Genomic DNA, 23,119 nt, shown 5'->3' with positions numbered 1-23,119 from the left:
TTTTCCCAGTTATTGAAGAAATACAAGTATACATTTTAGCATGCAGTGTATACAAGAAAAATTGTATAGGTCATGTTCAAGAGATTAATAACCATGGGCACAGCTATGTCCCCTGAGCAGAGATCGGGTTTCAGGTCATTTGCGGGAACAGTTCAATCTCCTCCTGTTGAACTCTAAAACCGTCCCCAGCCCTTAGTTTTAAGTTTCCTTATGGAAAATGGACATGTGAATGTGAGAAAGACGTCTTGGGTTGTTGTATTTCTCCACCTGGCAGGAAAATGATCATCATTTCACTTATCAGTGAAGTGACAGTCTGCGTGGGGACTGGAGATTATTTCTGTTAGGGTTATGGAGCCCTGCTTGGTGTGGCTCAGTGGATTGAGTGCTGGCATGCAAATCAAAAGGTTGCCTGTTGGATTCCCAGTCAGGCAGAGGCCAGCACTGTGGGCCAGGTCCCCAGTAGGAGGTGTTTCTGAACCAGTCACACATTGATGTTTATCTCCCTCTCATTCCCCTTTCCTTCTCTCTAAAAATAAAATAATGTATACAAAATGAAATTAAGTTAAATTTCTAAAAAGAGTTATGGAGTGAGCAAAGTGATGGAAAGTTATGAATGTTGATGAATGGATATACAATGATCATTACTTAAATAGAAACATCAGAACATGCTCTACGAAACCCCCAAACAGGTAAGTCCTAAAGGGTTGGACATCAAGGGAACTTTGTTCTAGGAATGAAAGAGCTAACGTGAACTGTGGCTCTGCTGAAAATGTGGCTACCTTAAATATCTTTTTTCTACAATGTGTGGGTCTTTTTCATTCTAGAGAACTTGAAGAAAAATAGTGAGGTGGAAAGATATCGTAAGGTATAAGCCAAGATTCAAAAGAGTAAACAAAAGCCAGAACATCATGTTTCGCTTGTTCAGTAATCATTACGTAATTATCTGACCCGTTTCAGAGGCTCACCTAGGTCTCAGGGAAGCTCTGCCTGATGTAGTTTGACTCCATGGCCAGGCTGCAGGGCAAACTGCAGAAATGACCTTCACCCAGGAGGACTCCTTGTCCTCCCACTCACGGTCAGGAGGTGCATGTCATAACTGTGCCTTTTGTCAAAAAGTAGGGCAGACCTGACTCCAAATGGAAATGTCCAGGAATACAGGGAGTACATGTAGCTCATTTGGGAGGCCAGATTGCCATCGATGGCCAACGTATCGCTCTAGATGTTCACCAGCTATCAGATGACAGGGTCATCTGTTGTGTTGAGTGTGTGGAAGATACTCTTGAAGCTCCACAGGGACTTGTCTCTTTTCTGAGGATGACCTCAAAGGCTTGATCATAGTATTCTAGGGCCACACATCACTCGATGTCCTGTGGCTCTGACACTTCCAATAGAGAAACTTCATTAACTGAGGAGGGTCCATTTCTCTTTTTCTCCTGAGCCCCAAAGAGTCTCAGGGTCTCATGTTTTCTGTTATATTTGGTCCTTCTTGTGCCTCACTAAATTGTCTCTGGATCTGGTCAGTGTGGGAGTATAGACAGACATGGCTTCTCTATTCCCAAAACCACATCAAAATTACAACTAAAATACATAACAACTAGCACTCATAACCATCAGATACTGAGTTGAATGTACATTTGAGAACAAGGAAATTAAAGAAACCACATCCATCAAGACTGATAGGAGGGCCACAGATGAAGAACAGGCTTGTCCCTCACCCACGTGGATGGGTAAAAATTTGAAAGAAATATCTTGGGAGCAAGTAGTCCAGCCCCGCACCCAGCCCCTCCCCAGAGTTCCAATGCCTGGAAGATAAGTCCCCATACCTTCTGTCTGAAAAAACAAGTGGGGTTTTCATGGATGGAAAGAACTTCTAATGTCCCAAGCAGTTTCTCTTAAAGTACCCCATATAGACTCACATACTCAGATTAATTCCCTCTGAGCTCCAGCATTGATATAGAAACTTGAAAGGCACCATTGGTATACAGGGAGACACTGAAGTGTCTGGCATCAAGGTGAGCGGAAGCCATCATCTGCACACTGCACCCCAGACCCGGCAAGCTGATGCCATATCTAGAACCATGCACCTGGCTAACACTGTTTGACCGGCCTTACAGATCCCTAGGTACTCTGCCCCGCCCCCCCAACTTATGGGCCCACCCAACCTGCTTTTCCATATGAACGTCTGGTCTTCACTCATGCTTCACAACTTCCTAAATTCTATTTAAAAAAAGAAAAAAAACACCTGGCTTCAGTGAGCCCCAGACCCAGCAGTTGCTGCAGCTTGCCTGGATTCAAAGCATGGTTTTGCATGGGAATCTACAAGACCAGCCCAAATATCAGCCATCTCAGGATGCTTTATAGATCAGGCAGGGTGGTTGAGGGCAAAGGACAGGTGGGAGCTGACCTTTGTCTGAACCACTTGGGAATCCCAAGGGACAGAGCACCCAGTGGACACGTACAGACCACGTCAGAGCACCACCACCCTGCCCCTGCATAGTTGATCCACCACAGATGGCAGACGTTGGTGGTCCGTGGTCACAGCCAATCCTTGCTTCTGACTGGCCTGGGTAAATCCCTGCCGTTGATCTTCTGACAGCAACCAAGGCTCAACTACAAAAGGAGGGTGTACCTACATGAAGGCACACCTGGAGCACCTGGCCTGGGTGATAGGAGAAGTTGTGCCCCTAGACCCTACAGGACAGCTATTACCTTAGGCCACACAACCAAGAAACAGAGTCAAAACAGCTCTGCCTAATACATAGAAACAAACACAGGGCGGCTGCCACAATGAGGGGGCAAAGAAACATGGCTCAAAAGAAAGAGCAGGTCAAATCTCCGGAAAAAGAGCGAAACAAAGTGGAGATTAGCAATCAGTCGGATGCAGGCTTCAAAACTCTGTTTATTCAGATGCTCTAGAAAATTACTGAGGACCTCCACAGCATAAAAAAAAAATCCAGTCAGAAGTAAAGGATACGGTCATTGAACAGAGAACAGCCCTCACTAGTGTATCTCAGTGGATTGAGCACAGGCTGCAAACCAAATGGTCGCCAGTTTGATTCACAGTGAGGGCACATTGCCTGGGTTGCAGGCCAGGTCCCCAGTAATGGGGCACTTAAGAATCAACCACACACTGATATTTCTCTCCCTCTCTTTCTCCTTCACTTCCCCTCTGTTTAAAAATAAATAAATAAAATCTTTTAACAAAAGAAACAGAGAACAATTTTGCATGAAGGCAACAGTAGTGTTGATAAAGCTGAGAATCAAATCAACTATATGGAACAGAGGGAAGCAAACAACTAATCAGAACAACCAGAAGAAAAAAGAATCCAAGAAACTGAGGATAGTATAAGCAGCCTATGGACAACTTCAAGAGATTCGACGTTCGCATCATGGGGGTGCTAGAAGGAAAAGAGAAAGAACAAGTAGTTGGAAATCTATTTTTAAAAAAGTAGTGATATGGTCGCGGTTTGATTCCCAGTCAGGGCACATGCTTGGGTTGCAGGCCAGTTTCCAGCAGGGGTCAGTTCCCTGCAGGGGATGCACCAGAAGCAACCATACATTGATGTTTCCTTCCTCTCTCCTTCCCTTCCCCTCTAAAGATAAATAAATAAAATATTTAAAAAAAAAGTAGTGATACATAACTTGTCTAATTTGGTGAAGTAAATAGACATGCAAATCCAGGAAGCACAGAGAGTCCCAAATGAGATAGGTGCAAAGAGGGCCATTCCAAGACACATCAGTATTAAGACACCAAAGGTTAGCCCTGCCTGCTATAGCATAGTAGATAGAATGCCAGCCTGTGAACTGGAAGGTTGTGAGTGATTCCCAGTCAGGATGCATGCTTGGGTTGTGGGCCAGGTCCCCAGTTTGGGGCAGCAAGAGGCAACCTATCAGTGTGTCTCTCACACATCATTGTTTCTTTCCCTCTCTCTTTCCCTTACTCTCTCTTAAATAAATAAAATATTTTTTAAAGATTTTATTTATTTATCTTTAGAGGGGAAGGGAAGGAGAGAAGGAGAGAAGTATCAATGTATGGTTGCCTCTCGTGAGTCCCCTGCTGGGAACTGGCCTGCAACCCAGGCATTTGCCCTGACTGGGAATCGAACCGCGATGGTGTGGTTCTCAGGCCCAGGCTCAATCCACTGAGCTACGCCAGCCAGGGCTAGGGGGGATGGAAGTGGAAGTCTAAGATGCATGCAATAATATGTCATTCAGTTTCTATTATGTTCCATAATCCATAGTGAAGAATGCAGATCACCTCACAAAAGAGGAATGTTAAGGTCAAGAAGAAAAAAAATAAAATGCCAAAAGTGAAAGATAAAGAGAGAGCATTTTTTTCTAGTAAAATATTTTTTAGTATAAAAGTAAAAGAGGACAACATCACACTAGTGGGATGAAAGTAGTTGCAATTCCTAGTGAATTCTCAAAGTGCTCATCAGATGTTTTTGGTTTTAATTTTACTCTTTTTTCCATTTTTAAAAAAAAAAAGTTATTGTTAAAATGTTATTGTTCAAGTAGTTTTCTGCCTTTTCTTACCATCTCTCCACCCCCAACCCCAGCCATCCCCATTTCCCTCCCCTGATTCCACCCCCACCTTGATTTTGTCCATTTATCCTTTATAGTTGTTTTTGAAAACCCTTCACCCTTTTCCAATTATCCCCTCCCATTTCCCCTCTGGTTACTGTCGTTTTTTCTTTTTTAAAAAAATATATTTTATTGATTATGACATTACAGTTGTCCCATTCCCCCCCTTCATTCCCCTCCACCCTGCACATCCCTCCCCCACCATCCCCCCTTTTGTTCATGTCCATGTGTCACAAGTTCTTTAGATTCTGTATTTCCCATAGTATTTCTGCCCTCCCCCCTGTCTATTTTCTACCTACCATCTATGCTACTTATTCTCTGTACCTTTTCCCCCCTTCTCCTCCTCCCACTCCCCTGTTGCTAACACTCCATGTGATCTTCATTTCTATGGTTCCACTCCTGATCTAGCTGTCCTCTTAATTTGCTTTTGTTTTAGGTGTGGTTGTTAATAACTGTGAGTTTGCTGTGCTTTCACTGTTCATATTTTTCATCTTCTTTTTCTTAGATAAGTCCCTATGAAATTATTATTTCATATAATAAGGGCTTGGTGATGATGAACTCCTTGAATTTGACCTTATCTGAGAAGCACTTTATCTGACCTTCCATTCTAAATGAAAGCTTTGCTGGATAGAGCAATCTTGGCTGTAGGTCTTTGGATTTCATGACTTGGAATACTTCTTTCCAGCCCCTTGCCTGTAAGGTCTCTTTTGAGAAATCAGCTGACAGTCTGATGGGAAGTCCTCTGTAGGTGACTGTCCCCTTATCTCTTGCTGCTTCTAGGATTCTCTCCTTCCTTTTAATCTTGGGTAATGTAATTATGATGTGCCTTGATGTGTTCCTTCTTGGGTCCACCTTCTTTGGGACTCTCTGAGCTTCCTGGATTTCCTGGAAGTCTATTTCCTTTGCCAGACTGGGGAAGGTCTCCTTTATTATTTGTTCAAATAAGTTTTCCACTCGTGGCTGTTCCTCTTCCCCTTCTGGTACCCCTATAATTTGGATGTTGGAACGTTTAAAGATGTCCTGGAGGTTCCAAAGCCTCTCCTCATTTTTTGAATTCTTGTTTCTTCCTTCTTTTCTGTTTGGTTGTTTCTTTCTTCCTTGTGGTCCACTCCCTTGATTCAAGTCTCAGTTTCCTTTCCATCACTATTGGTTTCCTGTGCATTTCCCATCATTTCAATCAGTTTAGCCATCATGTGTTCCTCTAATTCGTGGCTAAAATCAACCAGTTCTGTGAGCATCCTGATCACCAGTGTTTTGAACTGTGCATCTGAAAGGCTGGCTATCTCTTGGTTGCTTAGAAGTATTGGCTCTGGGTCTTTGAGCTGTTCTTCTTCTTGAGCCATAATGTTTTGGTCTATTTGCCACTGTTATGTATGAGGGGCAGAGCCCTAGGTGTTCACCACGGTGGGGCAACCCAGTCACTGGGTTGTGACATTGTATGTGGGGGTGGGGTCAGAGAGGGGCAATGGCACTTGTTCCACACTCTCTCTCAGATTTCAGTCCCCTCTGCTGCTTCCTGCAAGCAAACTGGGCCCTTATGGTGCTGGTTCCCAGGTGTGTGGGCTTGTGCCCCCTCCAGGACCCTGTGGGTCTCTCCAACAAACTCTTTGTGAGCCTGGGAGCCTCTCCCGGCACCTCGACCCCTGAAAGTTTTTCCAATTGGTGCTTTTAGGCTTTAATTCCCATTGCTGGGGCCCTAGCCTGCGCGGTCTCACTGCTAATTTTTTTTGCCTGGTTTATCTGCTTGCAAATGTGTGACCATGGTCCGCCAGCCACCTTGCACCCTCACTGGGTCTGCCTGTTGCTACCCCGAGCCTGGGATCTGCCAACCACCACCTTCATGCCTGGGTCGGTCAGGCCACTTTTTCCTACGTGACTGCGCTCCACCAGCCGCTGACTCCAACCCTCTTATTGGTCTGGATGAATGGTTCGTTGTTATCAGACTTCCATACAGTTCAATTTTCTGTCTGTTTTGGTTGTATTTTTGTTACTAAAACTTTGTTGTCTTTCAACTTGGTTGTGTGAGGAGGCACAGTGTTTCCGCCTACACCTTCATCTTGGCTGGAAGTCCAGATTTTATTTATTTTTGAGAGAGAGGAAGGAAGGGAGAACAAGGGGGAGAGAAACATCAATGTGTAGTTGCCTCTTCTGTGCCCCCTACTGGAAACCAGGCGTGGAACCCATGCATGTGCCCTGTCTGAGAATTGACCCTGTGACCCTTTTGTTTACAGGCAGGAGGTCAATCCACTGAGCCACACCAGCCAGGGTTTATTAGTTCTGTTTTCTCAGTAGTGTTTTCAAACGTCAATAGTCCCCTTTGCTTTTGAATGGATGATGTACTCATCTTGGAAGGGCAATATCTAAGTTGTCTAGTAGTGTTGTGTTGCATTTTCTGCTTTCAGATCTCATTGTTTGCTTGTGTCCTCAGGTGCTCTGTATTTGGGTGCCTAGTAATTAAAATTGTTATCCTCCCACTCTCTTTGGTGTTATTTCCATAGAATGTTTTTTGAAGATTTAATTATTTATTTTTAGAGAGATTGGTTGGGAAGGAGAGAGAAAAACATCAAGGGGTGGGTGCCTTTCACGCACCCTCTACTGAGGACCTGGTCCACAATGCCAGTGTTTGCCCTCATTGGGAGTGGAACCAGCAACTTTTGTTTTATAGGCCCTTGCTCAATCCACTGAGCTGCACCAACCAGGGCTGCATGGTGTTTTTTATATATCTCCTTATTTTAGGCATATTTGTGTCCATAAAGATTTAATGAGTCTCCTGGAAGCAGAATATGTTGTGTCTTAGGGACTTTTTCTTTTTGCAATACAATGTAAGCCCATCCAGGCATCAGTTTGTTTGTTTCTTTCTTTCTATAAATTTTTCATTTTTAAATACATTGAAATACATCATTATATTTGTATATGCTTACACATTTTATAACTTGCTAAGTGATCATCTCCATAAATCTCCCACTCATCTGACACATATACAATTAGTAGAATGTTATTGACTATATTTCCTAGGCTTTACTTTACATCCCCGTGAGTTTGTGTAACTGCCCATTTGTAGTTTTTAATCCCTTCACCTCTTGCACCCATTGTGAGAACTGATTTTTAAAGATTATTTGATTATTTATTTTTAGAGGGAGAGAAATATTAGTCTGTGGTTGTCTATGGTGCACCCCCCAAATGGGCACGCGTCCACATCCCAAGCACGTGCCTGACTGTTAATCAAACCTGTGATGTTTTGCTTTACAGTCTGCACTCAATCCACTGGGCCACACCAGCCAGAGCTGAATTTTTATACGTCTTTTTTTTTTTGAGCCAAACAGATGACAATGGCCAGGATGCAAGATCTCAAATGACTTGTCTTATGTTTTTTATCCCTACTCCCACTCTGTTGATGGGAGAGACCTGGTTCTTCTTGCTGACACATGTAAAGAATTACAGATCAGCAAATCTATTTGTATGTAATCAATTTATTAGTGACCTGTTCCCATGGAAGAGAACAGGACTGGGTAGATTAGGGAGTGAAGGGCAAGGTTTCAGGGCAAAGCAGGGAGGCAAAAGTAAGAGCAACTGAAGACCAGGGTGGCGAGCCCCCAGGCATGGCCAGAGGCCCAGTGGCCCAGGAGCTGAGATCTTCCCGAGCCCCTGAGAGAGAGAGAGAGAGAGAGAGAGAGAGTCCTTTGTTCTGAGGACTTACGTAGTTGGTGGGATAGGAGGAAAAAAGGTACATATTGATTAATGGGTAAATGTGGTGCCAGCTTTCCTGAGAGAATGTGACGACCCAAACTTAGGTAAGTGTGCGGGTCTGTTAGCCCGAATCCTTGTTTTGCTCCAGACTCCATTTGTTCATCTTGTTGTAAAACAAATACGTGACAGGAGGCAGTTACTTAAAATTGGGGCACTTTCCAAAGTTATTTATGGGCTCTTTCTGTGAGCATCAGGGACTCCCTCATAAAACAGATAGTGACCGGAGGTAGGCAATTCACCAAAGTTGTTTTATGGGCTTCTTCTTTGGGCACCGGGGACCCTCTCCCACATTCAGGCCCTGGGATGAAAGCACAGTGTCAAGGCTTTCTCTCCCAGATAGTGGAAAGGCTACATAGAATTTCAAGGACTTCCCTTCTTTGTTGCTAATATAGTGTTTCTTGTGATGTTGGAACACCCGGCAATATGATCAGACCAGGCTCAGGACGGCTGAGTTGGTGTATGAGACTTGTCTCCTTCCTTCTCCCTGCCTGGTTTACTATTTATTCTACCTAATTGGTAAAAGGCATTTGCTGGCAGCCAGGGTGCTAGCTGCTGGCCAGTAACAGTGTTGGTCTCAGAGTTCCTCCTATGCTGTCTCCTGCCTCAGCTCTGTATCCTTGATTGGAAAATTTCTTGAAGAACCTTCTGTTGCCACCTTGTCATGTTTTCTGCCTCTTGTGGAATTATTTTATTGCCTTTCTATTTTGCTGTCTTGTGTGTATATGTTAGTTTATTCCCTTCTCTTTTGTGTTCCCATTACATAGTATTGTGCTTGTGGTTTGTTTTTATTAGACTTACATAAAACTCATACTCTTAACAGTTCGTTGTAACCAAAACCAGCTTCACTGCATGCAAAAATTCTACCCTATCACTCTGCCACACCACTGCTTTGTGTATTGATGTCACACTTCACATCGTTCTATATTGTGTACCTATTGACAAATATGTCACCGTCGTTATTCATAATACACTTTATTTTTATCCTATACAATAGAGTTAAATGAAGTACATCCACCAATGAACTGTCTTAGTATTGTGAACCTGATAACATCCTGGCTTTACCAGAGAGTTTTACACTTTCCCACGGTTTCCTGTTTCTATGCAGTATGCCTTTATTTCACCTCAAAGATATTTCTTTCTTTCTTCTTCTTCTTTTTTTTTTTTTTTTTGCATATCCATTAAGTCAGGATGAATGGAAATTAGCTTCTTCCCCCTTTGTTTTTCCAGGATATTTTTTTCTTCTGATTTCTGAGGATGAGGTCTTGGGGATAAAGTCTTGTGCTTTGCAGATGTGTTCTTGTACTGTTTTGAATATATCATTTGACATTCTCCAAGGCCGCAAGGTTTCTTCTGAGAAATCTATTGCTGCCCTTATGGAAGCATTTTCCTTACATGAGAAGCTTCTATTGTCTTTGGTCTTTGAAACTTCTTTTTGGTTTTGATACTTGACCCTTTTATTAGAATATGTCATGCAGAAATCCTATGTGCCTTGAATGTGTACAGGGACCTGGGAGAATGTTGAACATGGCCATTCACATTTCTTTTTCATATTTTGAAGTCAATCTTTAGCTCATGTTTTAAAATAAATATTTTACAGCTCTCCTTCCCCTCTCATTTATCTGTGTGTTTGAATTTACTTCTGTTTGTTGAGACAGTCTTTCCTGCTGTCCTTTTCTGTAGCTCTGTATATGCGCTACTTTGTAGCTCTTAAGAATAACTGCTCTGTTAAACCTCTTCTCTTTTCCTGAGGGGTTTGCTGTTTAGCATGGACAATTGTCTAATTATTTTCGAAGGGGGTTGAATACTTGTATTTTTTCTTCTTCAGCCTTGGTGTGGTCACTGACATAGACGTTGTTCTTTTGTGTTTTTTGCTGCAGAGTTGTTCTATGACTTTGTTGGTCAGTCATCTCTTCTGATTTCTCTTTGGAGTTGAATCATTAGTATTCCATGTAATTTCTCTAAGGGGATGGAAGGGAACAGTCTTTTTTGTATCACAAGAGGGACAGGCATGCAGTTGGGGTAGGACGGGCTCACAGGGTATCTGGCATTGGTGAATGGCATTTGGGGAAATTTGATTTCAAGGCTTGGATAAAACCTAATGAGGAACCTGTTTTGTTTAACTATGTTTTGTCACCATTGCCGGTGGCCACACATTAATCAACTTGTCCTTTCCCAGTGTTGACAACTTCCCCGTTTGTTACATTTAGTAGTTGTCCATTGCACTCTTGACTTCCAGCAATGACTAATCTCTGCTTGTCTAACCATGCATCACAACCCTTTCTCTGAGGTGTCTTTTTGGCGTGCTTTCCCATTATGATCCACACTTATTGCACCTTGAAGTGTCTACATGTTTCTATAGAAACCTAGCCCAGCATCTTCTCAACTATTGTTGATTTTCATTGTTTTGGGCACACTCATATTCTCCACACAGCCTTATAAGACAAGCACAGAGGGTTTTGCAGGTAGCCCCTAACAGAGGAATAACTTGTAGAGCCACCATCTCTTCCTTGGGTCCTCTCCAGTCTTAGTGCCCTTTAGTGAGTTGCCCATTATTATAGACAGGAGGTGCTTTTTTTGAGTCTCTCATTTGTCTTGGAAATTATCACATAGAATCATGCCAGATGTTACAGATGCAAATTAGTGATGAGAAAACTCACTCCCTGTGGGTCAGTAGAGACTTCACTAGCGTTTGTTTTTCTTCAGGTCACTGCTATGCAGCAGACTATGTGGTGGCACCTACTGAACAGAATATTACTGTAAGAATCTCAAAGGCTATGAATCTGAAGTCAGCATTGTCTTTCCAGAAGAGCCACCCATGTGAGAGGTATGGGTGTGTCTTGAGTGACATTTTCCTCTTGGTTGACCAGCAGGGAACCCAACAGAGCCCAACACTGCTGAGGTGTGGGGCATGTGAAAAACCATTTTATTTCAGTGCACAGAGTCACCAGCTCCAGGAGCAGGGTACAACAAAGAATTGTTTCATTAGCAGTGTGGACAGGGTCTCACTAGCAAAGAGGTACAATTTCTATGTGCCACGGAAGCCTTGTACCTCTAGTCAGGATGAAGAATGCTTCCCCATCAGCTCCGGATATCGTGACGAACTAGTTGTTTACACCTTGCACAGGCAAAACAAAATCTGGAAGTCTGGAATGACTTTTCAAACTACAAAATATTACACCCCAAGAGAATGCAAGAAAGCCATTGGCTGTGATAACGCATTTATTGAGGACCAGGAATTCCTTACTGGAAAAGAATATTTTTCATGTTGTGAGTGTGGCAAGTCTTTTACCAGAATTTCTTCCCTTCATGTTCATTGGAGAGTTCACACTGGAGAAGAGCCTTATGAGTGCACTGAATGTCGGAAGGCTTTTACCAGAACTTCTTGTCTTCGAGTTCATCAGAGAATTCACACTGGAGAAAGGCCTTATAATTGTGGTGAGTGTGGGAAATATTTCCCATACTAGTAGCCCTGCAGTCCATGAACAGAGTTCACACTGGAAAAAGGCCTCATAAGTGTGATGAATGTGGGAAATGCTTTACATAGAGCTCTACCCTCCATGTTCATCATAGAGTTCACACAGGAGAAAAGGCCTTTTAGTTGTGGCGAATGTGGAAAATATTTTACCCATAGCTTTTTCTTTCATCATCTTTAGAAAGTTCACACTGAAGAAAGTCTTTATAAGTCTGGTGAATGTGGAAAATCTTTTAACTTTGTCTGCACCACACAGCTCACACTGGAGAAAGGCCTTATGGGTGTAGTGAACATGGGAAATCTTGTACCCAAAGCACTGCCCTCCACTTTCATGAAAGTGTTACACTGGATAAAGTACTCATAAATGCACTAAATGGGGAAATACTTTTTGTGTACCATTCGCCTCAATTCTTATCCAAGTTTCATACCTAGAACACTTAATAGTGTGGTGAATGTGGGAAATCTTATCTGTCATATTAACTATCATTGTTATCAGGAATTACACACAAGAGGAAAGTTTTATGGCTGCAGGGAATGTGGGAAATGTTGTTTGATCTGTAACCTTCTTTATCCTTGGAGACTTCACATTAGAGAAGGGCCTTATGAGTGCAGTGAAAGTGGGAAACCCTTTTTCTGTAGATATCCTTTTGTCATCAGAGGGTTCTCCCTGGAGAACAGCTTTATGCCAGCAGCGAATGGGAGAAGTCATTTCCCCATGTCAGTAACTTCCATTATTGTGAGAGTTACACTGTAGAAAAGTGTTTTCAGTACTGGGAATATGGCAAATCTATTACCAGTAGCTACAAAATTTTATGAGACAATTCACAAGGACTAATTTTTTATAAGTTTAGAATATTTGGGAAATCATTTCTTTCATGCACCTGGTGTTGGACTAGGGTTGACCCCTAACCTAGGTATGTGCCCTAGGTTATCCATAATCCATAATCAATTTTGCATCATTTTGGTGACGAGATGATGCTCTTTCCACTGACCCACACTGGCCATGGCTCTCTCCCTCTTTCTTCACTCTCTTTCCCCTCTCTCTAGAAATAATTAAGCAAATAAAAAAATAAGTAATATTTGAAACACATCTATTCAGAGTCAGAATCAGACTGTCTTATTTGGCATTCAGCAGCATGGGTGAAAAAAACAATCAAATTAAAATACTTTGGGGGGATGTTTTACACTTTCCACATAAGAGGAACTAAAATAACCTGTTATGAAATTATTCGCTAATACAGTCCTCGAGTTTTTTGCCCATTCACATGACTTTTGTCTAAAACATGTCTTCTTGTACCAACCTGGCCCTGTCACCACTGTGCTTGGCTGAGTTGACACAAATGTGTTGGAACCTGTAATTTCCCTGGCTCTCCTCTACGGACAATTTAAAGTGAGGCACAAATGGGACCAAATATGATAGAAGTCTCTATAGTTGTTTTTTTAAATTTATTTAATTATTTTTCAAGTACAGTTTTCTGTCTATTACTCCCATCCTATCCCACCCCCCGTGCTCCCCCCCTCCCTCCCATTTCCACCCTTCTCAGTTGTTGTCCATGTATCCTTTATATGTGTTCCTCTAAATCCCTTCCCTATTTCCCCTGAAATTCCCTCCCCTCCTCCCTCTGGTCACTGTCAGCCTGTTCTCTATTTCAGTGTCTTTGGTTATATTTTGCTTGCTTGTTTGTTTTGTTGTTTAGCTTCCTGTTAAAGGTGAGATCATATGGTATTTGTCCTTCAACACCTGGCTTATTTCACTCAGCATAATGCTTTCCAGTTCCATCCATGCTGTTGCAAAAGATAGGAGCTCCTTCTTTCTTTCTGCAGCATAAAATTCCATTGTGTAAATGTACCATCGTTTTTTGATCCATTAATTTACTGACGGACACCTAGGTTGCTTCCAACTCTTGGCTATGGTAAATCTATAGTTCTTTATTCATTTCAATTGATTAGATCTACCCATTGTTGAAAGGGGAATATTTAAATTGTTTCTATTTTTATGTTGTATTTTCTGATTTCACATCTTATATTATTTGCTTAATATACTAACCTAATATATTTAGGTGTCTGTGGTTGGATGCATAGTAATTAAAATTATTATCCTCTTGATGAAAAGACTCCTTTTTCATTTTATGGTCATGGCTTTCTCTTGTGAGAACATGTGAGGTTGTCTTTTTGTCTGATACAATTTAAAATTTTTTTAAAACTAATTTTTAAAATATTTTATTTATTGATTTATTTTTAGAGAGAGGAGAAAGAGAAGGAGAGAACTATCAAAGTGTGGTTGCTTCTCGAATGTCCCCTACAGGGGACCTGGCCTGCAACCTAGGCATGCGCCCCAGCTGGGAATCAAACCGGCGACCCTTTGGTTTGCAGGCAGGCACTAAGTCCACCGAGCCACACCAGCCAGGGCAGTCTGATACGATTTTATCTAGTCCTGCTCTCTTTGTTTTTATATGTATGAAATATTTTTTTAAATATTTTATTTATTGACTTCTGGCCAAAATGGAGGCATAGGTAGATACACTTTGTCTCCGCACACAACCAGAAGAAGGACAACAACAATTTAAAAACAAAGTCCTGGCTGGTGTAGCTCAGTGGATTGAGCACGGGCCTGTGAACCACACGATCGCGGTTCGATTCCCAGTCAGGGCACATGCCTGGGTTGCAGGCCAGTTTCCAGCAGGGGACTCATGAGAAGCAACCATATATTGATATTTCTTCCTTCTCTCCTTCCCTTCCCCTCTAAAGATAAATAAAAAAAATCTTTAAAAAAATAAAATAAAACCAAAAAGCAACCAGAACTGTAAAAAACAAACAAACAAACAAAAACAACCAGAACTGACAGAAAATCGAACTGTATGGAAGTCTGAAAGCCAAAGAGTTAAAGCAGACATTCTTCCAGACCAGTAAGAGGGTCAGAGTCGGGCAGCTCCTGGCAAAGCAGTGGCTAGTGGACCCAGCGAGACAGCAGATTGTGGAATGGGGTGCCGTGCACAAGGCTGCATCTGGCCAGCAAGGCAGCAGCTGGTGTACTGGACAGTCCCACATTTACGGGGAGATAAACCAAGCAAAACTGAAGAGCGGGAATGAGGGCACAACCCAGGGTCCCAGCACAAGGAAATAAAGCCTGAAAACACTGATTTAAACACCTGTGGGGGTTGAGGGGGCAGTAGGAGAAACTCCCAGCCTCACATGAGAGTTTGCTGGAGAGGCCCACAGTGTCCTAGAATGTACACAAACCCACCCACCTGGGAATCAGCACCAGAAGGGCCCAGTTTGCTTGTGGGAAGTGCAGGAAGTGACTGATACCTGGCAGAGAGTGGAGCAAACACCATTGTTTTCTCTCAGTCACCTTCCCCACATATAGCTTCACAACCCAGCAATGTCAGTTACCCCACCCTGGTGAATACGTAAGGTTCTACCCCTCACTATGTAACAGACCCATCAAGACAAAAAAAAATGGCCCAAACAAAAGAATAAATCAAAGCTCCAGAAAAAAGTACACTAAGTGACAAAAAGGTAGCCAACCTATCAGATGCACAGTTCAAAACACTGGTAATCAGAATGCTCACAGAATTGGTTGAATACGGTCACAGATTAGATGAAAACTTGAAGGCTATGCTAAGTGAAATAAAGGAAACTCTACAGGGAATCAATAGTGATGTGAAGGAAACTTGGACAGTTTCAGCAGTGCAGATGAGAAGGAAGAAAGAAACATCCAAACAGAAAAGAATGAAGAAACAATTCAAAAAAAATGAGAAGAGGCTTAGGAACCTCCAGGACATCTTTAAATGTTCCAACATCTGAGTTACAGGGGTACCAGAAGGGGAAGAGGAACAGCCATGAGTGGAAAACTTATTTGAACAAATAATAAAGGAGAACTTCCCCAGTCTGGCAAAGGAAATAGACTTCCAGGAAGTCCAGGAAGCTCAGAGAGGTCCAAAGAAGTTGCACCCAAGAAGGAACACACCAAGGCACATCATAATTACATTACCCAAGATTAAAATGAAGGAGAGAAGCCTAGAAGCAGCAAGAGATAAGGGGACAGTCACCTACAAAGGAGTCCCCATCAGACTGTCAGCTGATTTCTCAAAAGAGACCTTACGGGCAAGAAGGGGCTGGAAAGAAGTATTCCAAGTCATGAAATCCAAAGACCTACAGCCAAGATTGCTTTATCCAGCAAAACTTTCATTTAGAATGGAAGGACAGATAAAGTGCTTCTCAGATAAGGTCAAGTTCAGGGAGGTCATCATCACCAAGCCCTTATTATATGAAATGTTAAAGGGACTTATCTAAGAAAAAGAAGATAAAAATATGAACAGTGAAAGGACAGCAAACTCACAGTTATTAACAACCACACCTAAAACTAAAGCAAACTAAGCAGACAGCTAGATCAGGAGTGGAACCATAGAAATGGAGATCACATGGAGTGTTAGCAACAGGGGAATGGGAGGAGGAGAAGAGGGGAGAAGGTGCAGAGAATAAGTAGCATAGATGGTAGGTAGAAAATAGACAGGGGTAGGGTAAGAATAGTATGGGAAATGTAGAAGCTAAAGAACTCATGTGTATGACCCATGAATATGAACTAAAGTGGGGGAATATGGGTGGGAGGGGGTGTGCAGGGTGGAGAGGTGTGAAGGTGGAAAATGGGACAACTGTAATAGCATAATCAATAAAATATTTTTAAAATAAAATAAAATGCCAAAAAATAGATTTTTAAATGTCATCTTAAAATGGCATTTGAAGCCTGGGGGTGGGGAGGAGAAGAATTGGACAGAGTCATGCATCTGGAGAGGGTTTTTTGTTTTTTTTGTTTTTTAGTTAATTTATTTTTTAAAGATTTTATTTATGTATTTTTAGAGAGAGGGGAAGAGAGGGAGAGAAACATCAATGTGTGGTTGCCTCTCGTGCACCCCCTACTGGGTACCTGGCGGACAACCCAGGCATGTGTTCTGACTGGGAATCAAACCAGCAACCCTTTGGTTCACAGGCCTGCAGTCAATCTGTTACAGAACAGAGGTCCAAGGAGGGGCAATATTTGGCCCTCCAGGGACACCCAAAACTGTTACAGAACAACAGGACCCCCACCCCCACCCCCAAGGATGGTATACTAATACCGTCCAGACCACCTACTGGGCTCGTCTGTCTGCTACCAGAGGAAAGACATCTCTCAATGCTGGAGATTTGTGAAAAGGAAAGGAAAGGTTTATTTAAAGCTATACAGACTTAAAGTAGTGACCCGGTGTCCCCTTTAAATAATCAATGTCCTTTAGGATAACCAGATGTGCCCACAGTACTTCTTTCTCCCCCTGCCCTAGTTCGGGGTACTGTAACTCCAGAAAAGAAACACACGTCTGTTTGAGGCCGCTGGCACCATCAGCTATGTTGCCTTCCAGGCAGGATCTCTAATTACTCCAAAGCCATGTGGCACCTTCTCATGGCCTACTGGCAAAGAGCTCTTTTACCTTTCGTCCAGGCAAAGTCTTTCCTGCTTCCCAGATCACACGGCCAAAGAGAGCACCCCAAAGCCACGTGGTCCTCTTCCACTAGAGCCGCAGGATGTGCACTCTGGTGAAAACCACATGGTTCTTTCCTCCACCAGTGCAGCGGAGAGGGTAGGGTTGCCACTCTGGCAAAGCCAAGTAACCGTTCTCTGCTAAAGCCGCATGGTGGTTCCCCCTACTAAAGCTGCAGGGGTCCCCACTCTGGCAAAGCCTTGTGGCTCACTGTCTGCACTGCCACAGCCACACGGTTCCCTCTCCTTTAATGGCTGCCATGTCTGGGTTTAAATCCCCTGGGCTGGTCCTCCTTTGCAGCTCCATTTCCGACTCCTCCTACAATCAGCTACACTTGCCAGCATCCCTGTATTATTCTAAGTTTACTGCACTTCCATTGGTGAGTCTGGGCAGGTGTGGCCCAGTGTCGTGGAGCCAATCATCTCTAAGCTGTCAGGCAGGCCCTGTAATTCAGGGGACCTGCCCCCAGTTATGTCTTCCATGGAAGCCACTTCCATCCTCCTGGCTCAGAGCATGGCCACAGCTACTTAACATATCTGTGTAACCAGTTAAAGGTTATAGATATGTTAAATGACCATGCCAGAGGTTAGCTGCAAAGCCTTTGCTGTACAAAACAGCTCTCAATGGCCCTGCTCCATTAGTCCCTTCCCCAACTCACACCTGTGAGCAGGAAGGGGTGAGGACATCTTAATATTTCCTGGACACCTTGAGTTCTGGACCCCATTCCAAATCCTTTTTGGGGGCTCCCCTCTTGGCTGCACCATTACAAATCTACTCAGCCACACCACCCAGGACTGGAGAGCTTTTTGATCGTTCCCACATTGGAGAGGTGGGGAAGCGGAATGGCTGAATAGGTGAGGGGATTAAAAAGTACACATCGGTAGTTACAGAATCGCCATGGGTATATGAAATACAGTATAGGAAGTGAAGTAGCCAAAAACATATATGCATGATCCGTGGAAATGAATGATGATTGAGGAACTGCCTGAGGGAATGGGGGGAATGGTGGAGCGATGTAGGAGACCATTGTGCGTGGCATGGGCCCAGCTACCACTTGGAGATGCACAGGACCCACGCCCATGGATAGGCTCTCCCGTGGGGAATCAGGCCTGCAATGTGCCTCGGCCGCTTTGAGTCTCCCTTTTTGCGAAAAACTCCCTCACCCAGATTTGTGGCAAAGATTTACTGCAACATAACTTCCTAAAATCCATGCCAAACCTTCCAAGGACCAGTATAACTGGTCCAACCACTTTTGCCTTTTCCTTTGCTAATATCCTTCTTCTGTGATGTGATTAGCACCGTTGGCTCCTTTGTTGTATGTAAAAGGTAACCACCTAAAGCAAGCTGTGCATAGTAAATGAGGACCATCTTGTAATGTGCTGAGAGATCCAGCAAAGGCCAGTCATGGCAAGGGCCATGGCTTTTTGCTCCCCTTGAGAGGGGCTGGAATCCACATCAGAGTGAGGCAAAAGAAAAAAATATATATGGGCCCTGGCTGGTGTAGCTCAGTGGATTGAGCGCAGGCCTGTGAACCAGATGATCACGGTTCGATTCCCAGTCAGGGCACATGCCTGGGTTGCACGCCAGTTCCCGGCAGGGGCCAGTTCCCAGCAGGGGGTGCACGAGAAGCAACCATACATTGATGTTTCTCTTCCTCTCTCCTTCCCTTCCCCTCTAAAGACAAATAAATAAAATAAAAATAAAAGAAAAGAAAAAAATTACGACTATGATAAAGGCATAATCAATGGAATAGGAAAAAAGGAGAGTAATTAAGGTGTATGAAATAAAAGATAACTTGTCCCTGGTATTTTTTTGCACAGTCCTGTGCATTCACTCTCTCTATCCTTGGTGCTTTTAGGCAGCACCTGCAGGCCCAACTACTATGTTTTTTGTATCTTTGTCTGGGTCGAGACTCTGCTGTGAAAATTTCATCTAAATCAGTTGGTAGACCATCTTCTGTGTGTCCACTGTGTCCACTATCTGGATACAGTTCATCCTCCTCCTGGACATAAACTTGTTGACTACACCGTCAAACTAAGAGGGGTACGGATGCATGTCTTGATAGGTGGCACCCACCCAGCCTGTAGCCTTCGACAGCAGAGGCTGGTAGGGCTTGTTGGGCTGGTAGGGCATATGGGGAGTGTGCTTAGCATTTCCAAAGGTGACTCCATAGGCTGAGTGAATGATATCTTTTTTTTTTTTATTTATCTTTAGAGGGGAAGGGAAGGAGAGAGGAAGGAAACATCAATGTATGGTTGCTTCTCATGCATCCCCTGCAGGGAACTGGCCCCTGCCGGAAACTGGCCTGCAACCCAAGCATGTGCCCTGACTGGGAATCGAACCCCGATTGTCTGGTTCGCAGGCCCACGCTCAATCCACTGAGCTACACCAGCCAGGGCTCTGAGTGAATGATATCTTGAATCAAAGCTGTCATAAACTTTGCAATGTTTTAAAACCTACAATGACCTCAGGCAGTCCAGATTTGAAAATGATTTGAGACTGCCACTTTAACACCTAGTGCGATCAGAAACAGGAAGAAAAGATATGTTAAATTTTTAAATAGGAAAAGATCTATTACAAAATTTCTATTGATTTTTAAATTTTTACATCATATATGCATACCCATAATTTTAAACAATTTTTAATATATTTTATTGATTATGCCATTACAGTTGTCCCACTCTCCCCTTTTTATTATTATTATTTTATTTAACTCTTGTTCAATTACAGTTTTTCTTGTATTCCCAGCCCTGCCCCCCCTTTATTTTTAACTATTTAATTCATTTATTTGAAGAAAGAGAAACATGAATTTGTTGCTGCACTTATTTGTTCATTCACTGGTGAATCCTTATAGGTGCCCTGATAGGGGGTCAAACTCAACACCTTGCTGTTAGGGTCGACCCTCTACCCAACCGAACTACTTGGCCAGGGCCCATATTTTCTTGTTCAGTGTAATAATTCATGTAATATAAAAGAATTCTCATCCTAATATAGGTCAGCTTTCATTATAGATATGTATTTCTATATTTACTCTAATTCTTGAATATGTTCCTAATCTTATTAAATTGATAATACCATACCAATCATCTCACCTATATATCAGTAATTATGTGTGAAACTCACAAACCGTTTCAATATGATAATTACAATACCATTTTCACACTAACAAAAATACCAAGAACTTTGTCAGAATTTACTTCTGCCAGTTTTCCAACAATTAATTTCTTAATCGATATTGAAATTTCAAGTAGACTCCCACTTCTTTTCTTTTCTTTTTTAATATATATTTTTTAATTTATTTATCTTTAGAGGGAAGGAGAAAAGGAGAGAAATATCAATGTATGGTTGCCTCTCGTGAGTTCCCCACTGGGAACTGGCCTGCAACCCAGGCCTGTGCCCTGACTGGGAATCGAACCGCGATGGTGTGGTTCGTAGGCCCGCACTCAATCCACTGAGCTATGCCAGCCAGGGCCCATTTCTTTTATATCATTCATCTTTCTTTAAATTTCAAAGGTCTGTTCTATGTTCCTGTGACATTTTTGTCATATGTAGTTTGGGACAACTAGGTTATTAATCTATGTTTCAGATTTCCCAATTTTGGCCCATCCCCATTTATTGCAATGGGCTGTGTTGAGCTGTAGAGAATACACATTTGAAACAACAGAAAGGCAAGAACCTCCACCAGCAAAAGGCAAAGTTGAGTCTCATGCAACTCAACCAAGGCTCACACACTGGTTCACATTTTTTAATCAATAAAACATTTTAAAGTTAAGGTATGTATATTTTTATTTCTCACCTAGTGTTATTGAATATTTAATAGACTGCAATGTGTATTTTGGAAGAAACTAATTAATGTGATTAGCTTTATTAGCATATTTGGTTGGGTAATCTGGAATTTTACATTCACTTTCTAGGCTGAGTTCCTGTAATTCACATCTTTGATGTCTTCAACATGTACTCCACTTTGGGGGGGAAAAAGCGCAATTTAAGTTAGAGGCATATCAAATCAGTGAGGAATCCAGTCACACTGCAGCTCAGACACAGCTAAGATTTCTGGCTGCATCAGGCACAGATGCACTTAAATATTGGTGTTTATTTATTACGTTTAATTTGCATTGCGGGTCAGCAGGAAAGAGACCATTAGGGACTGGAGCAACATCCCCCAACCACAGTCGTCTGAAGGAGGCACGTGGCCCCTTAACCTGAATCAAAACCCTAGCACACATAGCAGAGACTTCCTCGCCCAAGAAATTATATTCCCCGGGGTGGCTATAGAGCAGCTTTAATAATCTCAGGTTATTCTTGGGGTGTACAGCCGCAAACCCACTTTTGGAGTCCGCTAGGGAAATACAGGACCCCAGCCTTGGAAGGTGCAACTTACATTAACCGGGAGGTAGGCGTGGACTATCGCAGGGCTGAGCCAATAAAAACTCAGCGAAGGCAGTTTCCCTGGGGGCCATTCTGTAGGGCGGGACTTCCGTGAGTCTCCTGCCGCGAACTTCCTCTTCTCTCAGTTTCTCTTAGCCGCTCGGGATCTCGTGGTCGCAGGATGGAAAGGAGAAGGCGCCAAAGCGCTGTTCCCTACAGAAGGAGTGAGGCCAAGTACGCTGCCCGGGTGTCCGGCGTCAGCGCTGGGCCGGTAACCCCAATACCGGGGACACCCTCCTCGCCCGCGGCTACCGCCCCTCTCGGGCCGCGGAGTCCGATGGCGGCGACCACGCTGAGGCGCGCGGCTGAGGTGAGTGAGCGTCCCCGGGCCCTCGGCGCTCAATCCGCCGACCCAAGCATCCCGGGTGCAGGGCGCCTGCCAGGACCTACAGTCCAGGCCTGGGCGTAGGGGGTCGTAGGCGCTACTGGGCGACCCGCCGAGGTGTCGCCTTCTAAACAGGTGCAGGTCTCGTTGAACCCAAAGAGCGGCACGCCTGGGGTCCGCCTTACATCTGCTTTAAACAACCTATGGCGGAGAGTCACGTCCGGGCTGGGAGGCAGAGGGGTTGCACCTTCATTCTAAGGGTCCTGGGAGCCCGGGATATTCGTGAATCGCAAGGGACACAGGCTGTGTCATGGTTTTGAAAGCCGTTCAGATTCTTGTCAAATAGAAAACCGACGGGCGTGTGTAATGAGGACGGTGAAGCACAGGAAGGGGAGCCTGGTAAGAGGTGAAGCACAAGGTCACGGAGCTGGTAAGAGGCCTCGCTGAGGAGACATTTGGCTGGAGGTCTCCAGACTCCAGGAGAGTTTGATACCTGCTTACCTGCAGCTGAGGGTGGTTGATTTCTTCTTCCCGCAGGTTCTGAAGTTGAAAATCATTATCAAACTAGACAAGGAAGGACAGAGTGTCCCAGTCCCTACTTGGTGGTGGCATTACCTTATAGTGTCTAAAGACACATCCCTTGGTAATTTTCCAACTTTCAAATGAGGAGACCCTGGGGATATGCGAATCCTGAGTGAAGGTGTCAGTAAATATTAAGGTGCTCCCATTTCTGGTGTCAGCGTAAGAAATATTCAAACTATAGCGTCATTTAAGTTTATTTCAGCCAAACTGATGACCATTTCCAGGAAACAATGACAGTGGGAAAATGCTTCGGAAAATGGCAGTTTTACCATTTATTTTATACGTCAGAATCAAAAGGGAAGATGTAAGTTGAGAACTTGAAATCCATTGGTGATCATTTAGGGAAGTAGGAGAAAACAAAGCAGGAAAATCTGTGATAAATAAAAGGTAAAGATGAATAGACACAATTCCTCTACTGGGTGTTAGATAGTTAATTTTCAATTTACACGATAATAGCACGGAACA

At 43.3% G+C, this 23,119-nt stretch overlaps 1 protein-coding gene across 3 annotated transcripts in view; it reads left to right on the top strand.

Moving 5' to 3' along the window:
• Window positions 1–21,820: 21,820 nt before the first annotated feature.
• Window positions 21,821–23,119, top strand: part of LOC118988174 (zinc finger protein 883-like) — a 309,510-nt gene continuing 308,211 nt past the window's right edge. For 2 of the 3 annotated variants that reach the window (XM_037047619.1, XM_037047616.1), the window contains exon 1: window positions 21,972–22,057. Coding sequence is in view for 1 of the 3 variants with exons in the window: in XM_037047621.1 (XP_036903516.1) it covers window positions 21,869–22,057 (189 nt within the window). In the remaining 2 variants the exon portion in view is untranslated. Of the gene's footprint in view, window positions 22,058–23,119 lie in introns of all 3 variants that reach the window. The other variant, XM_037047621.1, reaches the window with a different exon arrangement.

The sequence above is a fragment of the Sturnira hondurensis genome, unplaced genomic scaffold (assembly GCF_014824575.4).
Source record: "Sturnira hondurensis isolate 20B ecotype Veracruz unplaced genomic scaffold, ASM1482457v3 Scaffold0006199, whole genome shotgun sequence".
In the NCBI taxonomy this organism is placed as follows: domain Eukaryota; kingdom Metazoa; phylum Chordata; class Mammalia; order Chiroptera; family Phyllostomidae; genus Sturnira; species Sturnira hondurensis.
This window is presented reverse-complemented; position numbering and strand designations above follow the sequence as displayed.